This window comes from Puma concolor, chromosome A3, assembly GCF_028749965.1.
Source record: "Puma concolor isolate L17-30 chromosome A3, mPumCon1.1.hap2, whole genome shotgun sequence".
Taxonomy (NCBI): domain Eukaryota; kingdom Metazoa; phylum Chordata; class Mammalia; order Carnivora; family Felidae; genus Puma; species Puma concolor.
The window spans coordinates 111,572,214-111,588,654 of NC_141669.1; the positions used below are offsets into that span (position 1 = coordinate 111,572,214).

At 41.2% G+C, this 16,441-nt stretch overlaps 1 protein-coding gene across 5 annotated transcripts in view; it reads right to left on the bottom strand.

Annotated features, from left to right (window-relative positions):
- PTPRA (protein tyrosine phosphatase receptor type A) overlaps positions 1 to 16,441 on the bottom strand; it is a 162,840-nt gene that overhangs the window by 29,136 nt on the left and 117,263 nt on the right. For 4 of the 5 annotated variants that reach the window (XM_086701828.1, XM_086701827.1, XM_086701826.1 and 1 more), the window contains 2 exons: positions 7,819 to 7,909; positions 6,825 to 6,901 (listed from right to left, as the gene is read on the bottom strand). In XM_086701828.1, the coding sequence (XP_086557954.1) occupies positions 6,825 to 6,901; positions 7,819 to 7,909 (168 nt within the window). Of the gene's footprint in view, positions 1 to 6,824; positions 6,902 to 7,818; positions 7,910 to 12,522; positions 12,617 to 16,441 lie in introns of all 5 variants that reach the window. The other variant, XM_086701830.1, reaches the window with a different exon arrangement.

Here is a 16,441-nt window from a genome sequence, read left to right on the forward strand (position 1 = left end):
CCGAACCTTAGGTCTCACTCCCCCCTGCTTGCTGCCACCACTCTATGGTGCTGGGAACCACGTCTCTTCAAGACCCACATTTCATCTCAGCTCTCTGTGAAAAGGGCTTGTTAAAGGGTTGCCAGGGGTGGAAATGGGGGTTAACTGTAAATAAACAATAAAGTTCTTTTTTCTTTTTTTTAAGCAGGCTTCACACCCAGTGCACAGCCCAACATGGGGCCTGAACTCATGACCTGGAGATCAAGACCTGAGCTGAGGTCTAGAGTCGGATGCTTAACTGAGCGACCCAGGTGCTCCAAACAATAAAGCTCTTATTGGGGCAAAATGTTCTATAAGAGGCAATAGCTAGGGGGTGAAAGTTTCTTTGAGGTTATGAAAACATTCTCAAGTTGGATAGTGATGATTACACACACCTGTGAATATACTAAAAACCACTAAATTGTACACTTTAATGGGTGAAAATTATGGTATGTGAATTACGTCTCAATAAAATTGTTAAAAATGTTTGTTTTTTAAAAAAAAATTTTTTTTCAACGTTTATTTATTTTTGGGACAGAGAGAGACAGAGCATGAACGGGGGAGGGGCAGAGAGAGAGGGAGACACAGAATCGGAAACAGGCTCCAGGCTCTGAGCCATCAGCCCAGAGCCTGACGCGAGGCTCGAACTCACGGACCGCGAGATCGTGACCTGGCTGAAGTCGGACGCTTAACCAACTGCGCCACCCAGGCGCCCCTGTTAAAAATGTTTTTAGGGGCGCCTGGGTGGCTCAGTTGGTTCAGCGCCTGACTCTTGATTTCTGCTCAGGTAATGACCTTGCGGTTCATGAGTTCAAGCCCTGCACCGGGCTCCATGCTGGCAGTGCGGAGCCTACTTGGGATTCTCTCTCTCTCTCTCTCTCTCTCTCTCTCTCTCTCTCTCTCTCTCTCCCTCTCTCATTGCCCCTCCCCTGCTCATGCTCTCTCTCTCTCTCAAAATAAACAGGCTTTAAAAAATGTTTTTTTTTTTTTAATGTTTATTTTTGAGAGAGAGAGAGAGAGAGAGAGAGAGAATATGAGCAGGGGAGGGGCAGAGAGAGAGGGAGACACAGAATCCAAAGCAGGCTCCACACTCTGAGCTCTGAGCACAAAGCCCAACACGGGGCTCGAACTCACAGACTGCGAGATCATGACCTGAGCCAAAGTCGGATGCTCAACCGACTGAGCCACCCAGTCCCCCCACCCCCCAAATATTTTTATAATGCTGATGACAGCAGAACTGTTATCACTGCAATTCTGAATTCTACACTTTAAATATTTACATTTTTGTTGTAGAAACTATTCTTCAATAGAGGGAAAAAGTTTGGTTAAGTGTGAATAACTGACAGCCCACAATAAATGTCCTCTATTTGTTTCAGCAAAGGACACTGTTTGCCCCCCTATACTCCAAGTCCAAAGCATATCTGCTCTTTATTTCCCAGTGATTTCTAACCCTGCTGACAACCTGATGCTTCCTCAATGCTTTCTTTATCCTTTTCCCTCTGAGATACTCTTCTCTCCTGGTCTCCCTCTGTGTCACTCATGAACCCCTCTTGCTCAGTGTGCCTGGCAGAGGCTGGGGGGGCCCAGGCCCCACTTTTCTTTCACTAATGACTTCCAAGGCCATGGCTTTGGAATATCTCCTCTGAACTCCAGATCAATATGACCAACTGTCTGGTGGATACACCCATGTGGACCACCCTATACTCCACATACGCCCTATGGAGTATCACCCTATAGTCTCTCACATATACAATTAATCACCAAGTGCTAGATTCTACCTTTAAAGTTTTTACTTTGTTGCTTCCTCTCCAACCCTTCCATAGGCCCTCATTATCTGTACCCTGCTACTATCCAATTGGTCCCTCCTAAATCCATGTTGCACATGGTAAACCTAAATGATCAATAAACAAATGTGGCCATGTCACTCCTTGTCTTTAACACCTTTAAACCTCACTGCCTAGAGAATTAATCAAAACCTTTAGCTGTACTGAAAATTTGCAGATACTGCAAGATGGCTCACTCAGCACCCAGTCCCACCTCCTTGTAGCTGGACTTTCTTACTATAGAGGCTCAGAAATGAAAAGCTATATTCCCCAGATTCCCTTGCAGCTCACTTCTGTATAAGATCTAGTTTGTTACTAGCAGATGCTCCCATACCAGATCTGGGGCAGAAGTAAATAAGCAATGTGAGAAGGTGACTGTGCTAGAGGGTCTTTGGCCAAGTATGGCAGCAGAAGCATCCAGTTCTGTAGCACCTGTGCAGAGGTTTTCAAGTCACATGGGATAGCTGGGCTCATCTACAGCTGTTCTGTTCCTTGCTGATAGCACCTTAGCTTGATTCACTGGCTCTCCCACAGATTTTGTGAGCTACCCAGTCAGTATCTTATAATAAACCCTTTCTTGACTATGAGGATAGATAAAAAGTGGACTCTGTTGTCTGCAACTAAGAACCCCAGTGGACACATCTAATATTCAGTGCCTTCTAAGACGCAGTCCCTACCAAATCCCCCATGACTTCCTATCTTTTTTTTTCTTTTTTTAAATTTCCCATCTTATACCTTATAATCTAAGATTGCAGTTTCCAGTCTCTGACTTTGCTCATGCTTCTCCTCTTGCTTTGAAGTTTCTGCCCATCTTTCTTCTCTTGATCTCAGAGTTACCCTTCAATATTTAGCTCTACTGGATCACCAAGTTGTCTGAATGGTTCTCTACTAAGTCCCACAGAACTTGGCAATACTAGCTTCATACACATTGCTCACTAAGGGAAATGGTCTGTGTGTCGTAACAGGGACCAAGTGTTATCTCTGTAACCTTTAAGCCTACCCACACTGTGCTCTGCACAAAGCAGGTGCTCAAAAAAACCTGTGGACCTAAATCTTCTTTAATCCCTGACTCTTACTCATAGTTAACCTTAAGCTTTTTCCTGCCTTTCTACTTTCACTGAGATCATAAGGGTCCGAAATTTAACTCTCTTCATCTAAACTTTCATCTCACCTGTTAATAACTCTTCAGTAACCATCAAAGCATTATAGGATGCCCCAACGTGAGCTCCAACTAAGCATAGTCAAAGGAATGGTCTTGTTTCCTCCTAGACCCTTACTCACCACCACCATGAATAAACCCATCTTACTGCTTACCATCTTTAACATCCAACTTTTTTTTTTTTTTTTTTTTTTGAGCAGCAGGCAAAAGTTTATTAGAGTATAAGACCAGAAAGGAAGAAAAGTAGAAAGCTCTCAGAAAGGGGACATTCGAAAGTGAATGTCCTTAACATCCAACTAATTTTTGACTGTCTTCACCCTCAAGGCAGGGAGGAGGCAAATTGATTACGGTGATACACAATGCTGGTTACCAACTAAAAAAGCCACTCTTCCCTTTCTTCCTTGCCATCAGAACCATGATTTTGTTTGGATATTTACTTTCCACTGGCTTGTAAGGTGACCACTCCCAGCTTCAGAAGGGTAAATCACGGTAATTCTCAATGCCCTATCTAGTGACTAGAGACAGGTATAAGCATGTGATCCAACCCTGGCCTGCTGACCCTGAAGAGCATGGTGCTGCAGAAGCTTCTGGAAAAGGTCACATTCCCTAAAAAGGGTAAAGCATGTGCAGAAATGTTCCCCATCTATGCTGTTTGTTGTATTTATAAGGAATGCTTGGAACTGCTGCAGCCATCTTGTGACCACAAAGATAACGTGGACAGGAAGAAGGTAAGCAAGTAGAAAGATGGGAGCATCTGGGTGCTTCTTAAGAAAGTCACAGACTCAGCCAACGCTAGAACTGGCCTACAACTGTCTTCAGATTATATGAGATAAATACATGTTCCCATCTAGACCACTTTTAGTTGAGTATTCTTTTATCTACACATGGATACATTCTATAGCATTATATTGCTATATTCTTCTGTGTAACAGTCAAGCTGTTCCTCCCATCCCCTTCATCACAATCCTTGAAAGAAGCCTGGGAATCCCAGCTGATCACTAGCCTTTCTTTATTTTCCTTATCTAGCGGCATCCATCATGTCTCTTCTAGGCTGCCTTTCCTTCCAACTATAAACACATGACCATCGTGTTAAAAACATACAAGAATGTCAGCAAATCTACTCCAGTGAGCATGTCTGGACTGCTCCATTTCTGAAGTTCACCCAATAGCCTATTTGTTGGGTAGTCTCTTGTTCCTCCATCTTTCTCCTTGTCTTATCCCAAGATTGTTCTTCCACCTTCTCAAGACCTAGAGTTCCTTGACCCCACCACCTTTCCCTAGTGCAGTTCATTCCAAATGTTACTCCGTTTCTCTACTGAACCTCTAGCACATGGCTGACTACTTGAAGCAGCCCCTTTGTCTGAATACCACAACTTCTCTGCATATTACCAATCCTAGGGTACAGCTAGAGAAAAATCACACAACTGAGGCCGTACACATCAATGGTTTCCATCTTGGCCCCTCAGTGCAGCTAGACAGGCCTTTTTTTTTCTTTTCAGTATTCTTTCTTACTGATCTCAGAAGCTACTCTAAAACTTTCATTACCCTAATGTCACAGTCCAATCCCCTTTTTTCCACCAGATAACCAGCACTTGACTTCTTAGAAAACAGATGTGGGGCACCAGGTGGCTCAGTCGGTTAAGCATCTGACTCCTGATTTTGGCTGAGGTCATGATCTCATGGTTCATGACTTTGAGCCCCACATTGGGCTCTGTGCTGACAATGCAGAGCCTGCTTGGGACTCTCTCTCTCCCTCTCTCTCTGCCTCAACCCTGCTCGCATGCTCTCTCTCTCAAAATAAATAAACTTAAATACCCACATCTACAAACCGTCTCTATCTATTCAATATTCTCCTTTACCATCAATCTCAGGGGAACAAATGCCGTTTCTCATGTTCAATGCTAATCTCTCCATCAGTATTCTTTAAAAAAATTTTTTTATATTTATTTTTGAGTGAGAGAGACAGAGACAGAACGTGGGCAGGGGAGGGGCAGAGAGAGAGACACACAGAATCAGAAGCAGACTCCAGGTTCTGAGCTGTCAGCACAGAGCCTGATGCAGGGCTCGAACTCATGAGCCGTGAGATCATGACCTGAGCCGAAGTCGGCTTAACCAAGTGAGCCACCCGGACGCCCCCCATTTTAGCCATTTTTAAGTGTATGGTTCTGTGGTATTAAGTTTATTTTCACTGCTGGGCAACTATTACCACCATCCACCTCCAGAACTTTTTCATCTTTCTCAACTGAAACTCTCTACTCATTAAACAATTCCCCATTCCCCTCTCACCTCAGCCCGTGGCAACCACCACTCTACATTCTGTCTCTATGAATTTGACCACTGCAGGTACCTTGTGTAAGTGGAATCAGAAAATATTTGTCCTTTTGTGGCCAGCTTCTTTCACTCAGTATAATGTCTTCAGAATTGTAATGTGTCAGAATTTCCTCCTTTTTTTGAGACTAATACTCCACTGTATGTATATACATTGTACTTATCTATTCATCCACTGATGGACACTTGGGTCGCTTCCACCTTTTGGGTACTGTGATTTATGCTGCTGTGAACTGTGGTGTGCAAATTCTATCACTGTTCTCTTCACACATCCTGCTTTGGTAGTCAGGTTTGCTCTTGCTAGCTTGCGGTCACTTTCCCTCTCTCTTTCTCAAACCTTCTTTACTGGTTCCTCACAGCCCACAAAATGTACTCAAGTCTCTTAAACCATTTCTGTAAACATTCTCTAAATCACCACTAAAAAATCCCCTCCCAGTTTCAGCTCTTCCCTCACAGCTAACCAGACTTACCCGGTGTCAGATATTCTCGCCCTGTTCTCCCATACTTTTACTAAAGATAACAAGACCTGCTTTTGTTCTTAGTCATCTGAATAAGTTCAATAAAGGATTCACCGACTCTTATAGAAAAGTACACATTTAGATTCAGATTTTTGCATGGGAAATCTCTGGGAATGATGACAGGGTAAACATAAGAATACACATGAAACTACCTGGTCTTTAAAAAGAATTTTTCGTGGGAATGCAAGCTGGTGCAGCCACTCTGGAAAACAGTATGGAGGTTCCTCAAAAAACTAAAAATAGAACTACCCTACGAGCCAGCAATTGCACTACTAGGTATTTATCCAAGGGATACAGGAGTGCTGTTTCGAAGGGACACATGCACCCCCGTGTTTATAGCAGCACTATCGACATAGCCAAAGTATGGAACGAGCCCAAATGTCCATGGATGGATGAATGGATAAAGGAGATGTGATATGTATATATACAATGAGTATCACTCGGCAATCAAAAAGAATGAAATCTTGCCATTTGCAACTACGTGCATGGAACTGGAGGGTATTATGCTAAGTGAAATTAGTCAGTCAGAGAAAGGCAAAAATCATATGACTTCACTCATATGAGGACTTTAAGGGAAGGGAAACAAAAATAATATAAAAACAGGGAGGGGGACAAAACAGAAGAGACTCATAAATCTGGAGAACAAACAGGGTTACTGGAGGGGTTGTGGGAGGGGGGATGGGCTACATGGGTAAGGGGCACTAAGGAATCTACTCCTGAAATCACTGTTGCACTATATGCTAACTAATTTGGATGTAAATTAAAATAAATAAATAAATAAATAAATAAATAAATAAATAAATAAATAAAACAAGTTAAATTAAAAAAAAAAGAATTTTTCAGTTTCTTAAAAAAATTAGACTCCTTAGGGACAACTTGCCATCACAAATACTCCTTCTAATGTGCAGCTGGGAAGGAGCCAGTAATGGTAGCCAATGGTCATTCAAGGTAATAATGAGAAAAGCTCAAGTTCCTTACATTGATGAATGAAGCATTGATGTAATCAGAATCTGGAACTCCTTCAACTGGTGTCAGATGGACTCTAGAATGATCATCTAGAAAAAAAATTTAATGTTTCAGTTAACGATACAACCAGGCCGGTTGAGACATCTGTGCCTATGTGCACAGAGACACACATGTATTAAGATGTCAATGCAGCACTGTTTATAACAGCAAAAATTTGGACACATCTCAGCTATTATTCAGGGACTAGTTAAATAAATTAAGATATATTCACAACATGCAACAGTAAGCAGTTGATAAAAAGGAAAGTGAATGCTTCTGTTTCTTGACAGATGAACTGCCAATATACACCATTAAAAGAAAAAAGTCAGAACAATGTAACCAGGATACCAATTACATTTAAAAAAAATTATGTAATATGCATATGTTCATATATTAATAAGAAAACTTCAGTATCTATAAAGGCCTAGTATAGTGATCTCTATTATAGTATGTACCCAAAAATACACCAGAAATTTTTTTAAAGGATATTTTTTGAAAAGGTAATTATAAAAACAAAGCACAGTTCAACATTTTGCTCTCCCATCCCACTGGATTATACACACCCCATTTTGGAGACCACTGGCCTAGACAAATGTCTGTTAGGTTATAAATCAACTGACTAGCAATGACTAACTCTGGGAAGGGGTTAATGAAGAGAACTCTGTATTAGGATTTCATTGCGATAAGCACTACAAAAACCTGTAACAACCACATACTTCCTATCCGGTCCTGGTGAAATTGCTCCTCTTGACCCAGAAACTTGAGGCCTATGGGCAAGCTCCTCATTGAACTTGATGAGCACCTGGGGTCACTCTGGGGTCCACAAAGGCTCTCCCAGCCCAAAGGTTTGACCCTACTCTTATTACCAGCTCTCCTATGATCAACCACGAGATTCTTTCCATCCTCAAAAAATCTGGCTAGAGATGCAGTTTCAGATTATACGCCAGGAAACTCTACGAACACTCACAAGGCAAGATGTTGACATATCGATTTTTTTCCTTGTTTTCCTCCTTGGAGGCAGCTTCACAGGTGGCTTGGATAGGACAAGCAGGGAGAGCCTGAAAGGTTAAGAGAAATTACAGGAAGTTACTAACAGGGATAAATACCAAACATGCCAAATGCTGCACTATCCCCCAACCTGACAGCAAGTTGTACCCTTACTTGGGGGAAAAAGATGGGCCCAGGGAATACTTGCAGCCTAACACAGAGAGTGCACCCTCCTCTAAATATAGCCTACAAGCTCCTTAGAGTTTAACACCAAGAATCCCCAGGGAGCAGAATACCCTTTCTGTTACTAAAAGTGCAGCATGCTCTTTATATGATTACGGAGTGGTTAGGGATCTGTTACAATGCTGGGTCAAAATGGACCACCCCTGTAAACAGGAATGGGGACAGAACTGAAGGGATGGGCCATTTATCCCCATGTTAACCAACATGCAAAGATGAGAAGCATCTCAGAGTGAACCACACAGGAGGGGTCTGGATGGTCAGCTGAGTTAAGCCCTAGGGACCTGAAGGGTATGACAGCCCCATCTCCCGTACCACGTGGCAAGAAAGCAAGGACAAGCAGATGGGTGGGAGGGCATTCACATGGACACAGCAGTTAGGAAGCAGAGGATTTGGGTTAAGTGACACTGAATCTGCACCATTTTAGCACTGGGAAGTGTGTGGGTAGAAATAAATGGTTTGACATGAGACAGTCTGGATTGTATGAACTTGAGAAAATCTGTTAAACTTTCTAGGACATTTCCTCATCTATACAACTGGGCTAATGATATCTGCCACATGAGGAGTAAATACCATAATCTCATGTCTGGCACAGAATAAGCATTCAATAAATTAGTTTTACAGGAGGGGGAAGCTAAGTTTTATTAATTGAATTGCTTTCTTCTTACATGCTCCATATATTCAAAATTCAGAAAGCAAAAAAAGAAAGTTTCAAATTCCAACCTAGATAACCTTTCTGACAAATGATTTGGAAATATGTTTTATGAGCCTTAAAAGTATCCATACTCTTGACCTAGCAACTCTACTTCTGAGAATCTAGCCTGAGGAAATAAAAATCTTTGCTCAAATTATTTACTTTATCATTGTTTGGAACGACCCAAAACTGAAAACAACCTCAGTTTTCAACAGTAGGGGAACAGTTAAGTAAATCATGGTTCATGTACTACTTTTCATTTATTTTTTTTTGACAGATATACATTATGTACCTATTAGGTGCTGGGATAAATACAGAGCCAACAGTGGTGAATCAGTCATATACACAGTCCTTGTTCTCAAGGACAGTACAAACTTGTGAAAGACATTAAACAAATAAAACAAATAAATATAAATTACATACCATGATAAGTACAATGAAAGAACAGAATGTTACTACAGAAAGTATCAGAAAGCCTAAGAAATACCCAAATTTAGATTAAGGGTAGGTCTCGATGAGGAAGGAGAAGTGTGGAAAGTAGTATTCTAGGCACAGAGACCAACACCTGTGATGACCCAGAGGCAGGAGAAGGCCTGGCTGTGTGAGGCGAATGAGAGGCTAGTGAGGGTATTCGGTAGACAACGTGGAATGTGGTTGGTGAGGATGGCAAGAGGAAGTGGAGGGGAGAAGCTTGGCAAGGATAGTATGTACAATTCCATGTAGGTCCTTGAACAGAGGGTTTGAATTTTATTTTCAGTGTATGAGAAAACCATGTAAGGCTTTTCAACTGTACTCCAACTTACATGTTAAAGAATCACTCTGGCTGCTATGTGGAAAAGGGACCAGTGGGAAGGCAAGAATGGGAGCATGAAGGATGATGGTACAAGGAAAGATGCATCTGACACATATTCTGGAGTCAGAATTAGAGATGGGAAGGTGGGTTGGGAAGAGAGAGACAGGAATAAAGGATGACTCTCAGGTTTCTAGCTTTGAATATCAAAGAAGTGTACCATTAAATAAAAGAAATGCCAGCCTAAACGCAACAAATTTTTCCAGACAGATGCAAAAGCTTTAAGAAGAGAACAAATACACTTCCCAGGAACAAGCAAGATCACAGTAGGAGAAACTAAAGTGGGAGATCCTAACAGAAGTCAGGGTCTCATAGTCCACCTGCCTTCACTCGCTCATGAGAATTTCCTTTCAGAGTTAAAGTCCTGCAGGTTCTACATGTCATTTTACGGAGAGAGGCATTTCCTTAGACCCTGCACTGCCAATACCTAAAGGGGAAAAGGGAGTTTCCTGGGCTGGACTCTTGCACATGGAACAGAGACCTGACTGAAGACTGGAATTTCCCAGTTCACCCCCGGTTTGCCTTCTCTTCTTCCAGACAGGTTAGATGTCCATAGGTTTCCACCCTGCTACAGGGCAGGATGAGATACAAGTCCTCATGACAAGCCAGAGACATTATTTTTCCGTACACCCCTTGCTTAAATGATGTAGAGCACAAGTAGTGACAGCAAGACTCTTGAAAATAGGCCTCAGGGGTCGGTTAGGACAATGACCACACCTTATAGTCCAATCAGCATTCCCAGCTTCCCATAGTGACGATGCAGGAAAACTAGGTCTCCGGCAAGGCTGAGACCCCTAAAAGGAAAGTTAGGGAGAAACAGGCACCATTGTTTGGCAAGAGAAAAGAAAGGGCCTGACCCAGAAAACTTGGTGCTACATGCAATGGGTCACACTGAACAATCCAGGGCAGGGGTGAAAACAAGGTGGGGGTGGGGGGGGGGCAGGAAACTCTATACTTTCAGTTTCTACTCTGAAAAACCTAGTTCACGGAGCGAGGCACAAGCATCTGAACCAGAAGGCTATCAGATGTTAAAATCTCTAGAAACACTAGGTGGCATCAAAGACCATGTCATCCCTTGCTTAAGCTCTTTCTGGAAGCCAGGCTATGAATGAAATCATTTTTTTTAAATGTCAAGTTTTTTAAAAAAAAATTGTTTTTAACTTTTATATTTATAAAAAAGGATATCCATTGCACAATTTAAGTCTATTTATTTATTTTCGAGAGAGAGAAAGAGAGCAAGCAGGGGAGGAGCAGAGAGAGAATCCCAAGAAGGCTCCTCACTATCAGCCCAGAGCCTGATGTTGGGCTTGAACTCACAAACCCTGAGATCATGACCTGAGTCGACACCAAGAGTCAGATGCTTAACCGACTGAGCCACCCAGGCACCCCTCCATCACACAATTGAACTTAGAAGTTCTCTTTGGGCCCTTCCTCTTCATATCCTCTTCCTTTTCCTCCCACAAGTAAACGCAGAATTTTGTGTTTACCATCACCTTACTTTATTTGTATCCCACACATTCTGTATCTTTGAACATTTTATATTTTTTTGTTCAGTCTTTTTTTTTTTTTTTAATAAAAATGGAATCATAATCAAGGGGTGACCTTTTCTCTTGCCCAACATTATATTCTGAAGATTCACTCAGGTTGCTCCAGGTAGCCAAAGTTCATTCACTTCAACTACTTTGTAGCACTCCATTTTGAGACCACACCATTTATTTATCCATTCTACTACTGATGAATATTTGGGTTGTTTACAGTTAACAATCCTGCTTTGAGCACTAATTTGTATGTGTTTCCTCGTGCACATGTGCAAGAGTTTCAGGTATGAGCATCTTTAATCTTACCAGATACGGCCAAACTGTTTTTCGAGATAGTTGTACCAATTTACACTCCCAAAAGCAATGTGAAGTGTTTTAGTTTTTCTGTATCTTCACCAACATTTGCTGTCAGACTTTAAATATAGCAAATGTAGGTTTAATTTACATTTCCTTGATTATTAATGAGGTTCACCATCTTTCCATAGTTTCCTGGTCAACGGGATTCCCTCCAAGTGTTTCCCCTACTTTTCAACTGGATTGCTTATTTATTTTCTTATTTATTTGTGGGAGTTCTTTATATATTCTAGACACGCATCCTTTGTCAGTACAAGGGTTACAAACATATTTTACAAAGTTGTGGCCTGCGCTTTCGTTTTCTTTGTCATATCTATTTATGGACAGAAGTTTTGCATTTTTTTTTTTTTATTTAAAAAAAATTTTTTTTCAAGTTTTTATTTTATTTTTGGGACAGAGAGAGACAGAGCATGAATTGGGGAGGGGCAGAGAGAGAGGGAGACACAGAATCGGAAACAGGCTCCAGGCTCTGAGCCATCAGCCCAGAGCCTGACGCGGGGCTCGAACTCACGGACCGCGAGATCGTGACCTGGCTGAAGTCGGACACTTAACCGACTGCGCACCCAGGCGCCCCAGAAGTTTTGCATTTTAATGTAGTCAAGTTTATCAATGTTTCCCTTTATCAACATTTTAAATCTTAAATCCTTTTTCACTGTGAGTTCATAAGTATACTTCCCTCCATTACTATCTCTATGTTTCATTGTTTTTGTCTTTTAAATTACAGTGTCTACACCAACTGGGACCAATGTTTTGTTTGGTATGAAACAAGAATTCAACTTCATTTATTCCAAAGGGTTACTCAATTGTCCCAGCACTACTCATTGTAAAGGCCATCCTTTAAACTGCCATGGTATTTCTGCCATAAATAAGTTTCCACTCATACATGAATCTGCTTTGGGGCTCTCTATTTTGTTCCAGTGGTCAATCCGTCTATCCCAGTGCCAATACAAAACTATCTTAATTAATTTTGTAATAACTTTTTATATCTGGTAAGGCAGGTCTCCTCACCTTGTTCTTCTTCTTCAGGAATGTCTTGGCTATTCTTGAATCTTTTCTCCTCCATATAAATTTTAGAATCAGCTTGTCAAGTTCCACAAAAAACCTGTTGGGATTTTTATGGGAATTGCATTGAATCTATAGATCAGTCTGGGGAGAATTGACATCTTTACAATATTGAGCCTTCTAATTCACTGATCTTAACTCTTCACTGTTTAGGCTTTTTCTTTAATGCCTTCAAACATTTTTATAATTTTCTCCAAAGATTCTGTAAAATTTTGTTAAATTTATTCCTTTTGGATGCTACTGTAAATGACATATTTTAAAAATTATTTGATTTTCTGATTGTGGCTTATGTGTAGAAATTCATTAATTTTTTTATGCTGTTTTTGTATCTATCAACCTTGCTAAAATAACTTATTAATTCTAATAATTTAGCTGATGGGTATTTGGATTTCTCCAAGGACAATTATTCTCTTCTGCAAAAACGCATATTTTGTTTCTTCTTCTCTAATCCTTAATGCCTTTCATTTTTTTTCTTGCCTCACTGTGCTGCCTAAGATCTCCAGATGGTTGCTGGGTCTCATTCTCTTCTAAATCTGAATCCCCTTGCAAACACTCTCACCCAAGCAAGAGTCATCAGTGCCTAAGGACTCTGACACGACAGGGTATCTACTTCCTTTTAAGGCAGTTCATCTCATTGCAACAATTCTGGTTAGGAGGACCCAACACCCAGACACACATTTCTTTTGTATTTACCTTGCACTGACTAGTGGAAAACTCAGAGGTCAGCTGGAGCCTTCTCTGTCCCTTGGACACCCCAAACCCCCAATTCCCTGGACTGTGAATTCCAAAGCCCCTGACACATTTCCTGTCGATGCCTATAGGTTTCTGACTCTGATTCATTTATTTAGAGACAACTCGGTCAATGTACAGGCTATTCTGCCTTCCTCTTACTCAGATGCCACACAGTTCTGTTGCCAGATCACACACACATGCTTCTCTACTTGGAAGTCCAAGATTTAAGCTGTCTCTATAAGGATGTAGAGTCCTGAGTTGGAGCAGGGAGGGTGTCACATCCTGCTTGCAATGTGACATGGCAGATCCAGACCATCTCACTGTCTCCACTCTTCTCTCTCTTCTCTGTCACTTTTCCTCTCAGAAGCTAACTAAATTTTGTCTTTTTCTTTTAAGCCTTGAACATGCTTTAGGGACCTCAATAAGTGGCTTTTCAGAGTGTTTTAGATAAATTCAATGCTTCTAAGACAAATGCTGGTCAATTTAAAACGTCCAGCTTATACCTCTAGGACGAAGGCCATCGCCTAGAACTTTCAGCCGTTGTTGGGTTTCATAGAAATGCTACACACTCTCCTTTTAGCCTCAAATATCTGAAAACAGCTGTCATGTCCTATGCTTATTATCCCTTCAGCTGTTCACCTCCATGGTCCAATTTTTCTCCACAACAATTTCCCATTTGGTGATATTCCTTTCCAAAGAGACTGGATCACAAGACTCCTGGGCACAGTTCAAGCTGGGACATCAACTTTTATTCCACATGTTATATATCCATTAAAGTACAGTGGATATTATGCTAAAGCTAAGCTCCATTAGTTTCATTTACCATATTAAAAAACTCTACTTTTTAAAATGTTATGAAAAGAATATGCTTATAAAAAAAGTCAAATAATTCAGTAAAAAGTGAAAGTTCCCTATCATGTCTCTCCTATATTCTACCCTCCTTGTAGTTAACTACTGCTCATAGCTCACAGTATTTTTCCAGACTTTAAAAAGTATTTTTGGGGGCAAATGGCTGGCTCAGTCAGTAGAACATGTAACTCTTGATCTTGGGGTCATAAGTGTAGAGATCTTGGGTGTAGAGATTATTTAAAAAAATAAAATCTTTAGGGGATGCCTTGGTGGCTCAGTCGGTAAGGCATCTATCTGACTCTTGATCTCAGCTCAAGTCTTGATCTCAGGATCATGAGTTCAAGCCCACATTGGGCTCCATGCTGGGTGTGAAGCCTACTTAAAAAAAAAGATAAAACCTTTAAAAAGTAAGAAGTATTTTTTAAAAATGGGATTATACCATGTATAGTCCTCTGCAATGTGTTTTCTCCCATAACAATGACTTAGAAATCTAGGTCAAGACATTTATTTTTTATTATTTTTAATTTTATTTATTTATTTTTTTATTTAAATTTTTTTTTTTTCAACGTTTATTTATTTTTGGGACAGAGAGAGACAGAGCATGAACGGGGGAGGGTCAGAGAGAGAGGGAGACACAGAATCGGAAACAGGCTCCAGGCTCTGAGCCATCAGCCCAGAGCCTGACGCGGGGCTCGAACTCACGGACCGCGAGATCGTGACCTGGCTGAAGTCGGACGCTTAACCGACTGCACCACCCAGGCGCCCCTTATTTATTTTTTTTAAAAGTTTATTTCTTTTGGGTCGGGGTGGGGGGGGGAGTATGCATGCACTCGTGTGAGCAGGGGAGGAGCTGAGAGAGGGGAGAGAGAGAGAATCCCAAGCAGGCTCAATGTTGTCCGCGTGGAACCCGATGCAGGGCTTGAACTCATGACCCTGAGATCGCGACCTGAGCTGAGGAGAAGAGTCGGACACTCAACTGACTGAGTCACCCAGGTGCCCCTCTTTTTTTAATCTTTATTTTAAGTAAGCTCCACACCCAATATGGGGCCTAAACTCATGACACTGAGATCAAGAGTCGCATGCCCTACTAAGTGAGCCAGCCAGACACTCCTAGAATTTCATAATAGATGCAAGAAATAATTTAGCCATTCTGCTATTTGACAGATATTTGCCTTTCATTTTATTTTCTTTGCTATTATAAATAATGCTGTAATGAACAACCTCGTACAAATACATGTTTGGTTTTCTGTTAGAGTCCCAGAAGTTAGGTCAGATAGTATAAACATTTAAAATTTGATTGATATTGCCAAATCATCCTCCACTGCTATCCCAATTTAAACTCGCTCTACCCGTGCATAAGAGTATCTGTATCCCAATACCTTTGCCCATACTTCATCAATCTTCTTAAATTTTCAAATCTAACAGGCCCAAAATAATGGTTAGTTTTAATCTGGATTTCCTTGACTACTATATGTAGTTGAGCTTTTCATATGTCTATAGACCATTTGGTTTCTTTCTATGAACTACTAACTTTTCTACTGCACTGTTTACTTTTTTCTCACAGGTTTATAGAAGCTCTTTATGTATTATGAAAAATTCTCTACCTGCGGCAAACCGTTTCTCACAGTTGGCCATTTTATGATATCATTTTTCATAGGAACATTTAATATTTTAATATATTTATTATCTTTCAATCTATTCCACTGTGGATTCTGAATCTTGTGTTTTGCTTAAAAAGGCCTTTCTCACCCCATGATCATATTATTCTGACAGTAGACACAAGCTGGTATGTTTGCCCTATTTGTTACTCCTTCTCTTTCCAGCCAGGGCTGACTGATGTGGGCACAGTCACACCTGAGCTGCACTGTGCCAGACCAGATTCTCAGGACTGTGATACCAAGAAAGGAGCAGAGGCTTCCCTAGAGAGCCCCAGAGCCACCAGGATAGGGCTTGTTCTGCCCCAGGGCTAGTAGTCCACATCAGCTTTTGATTCTGCCAGCTTCCCCAGCTTGATGCTTCCCAATTAATGCTTTGGGTTTTTGTTGTTGCTTAATTTGGTTGAGTTGACTTCTGTTTTTAAACAAAAAACCTTAACTGACTTAGCAGTTTAGTATTAGACAGGGCAGTGGTGGAGAGACCGAGGGGGGAAATGAGGGCGATGTACCCCTGATCACTGGGTTCAGATGAAGGGAAAGGAAATGTCAACCAAGTTACAGGATGAGAAAGAGCAAGTCACCCATAGTTCCCGACTTCAGTTACTGCTTGCAATCGCCTGGGATATTTT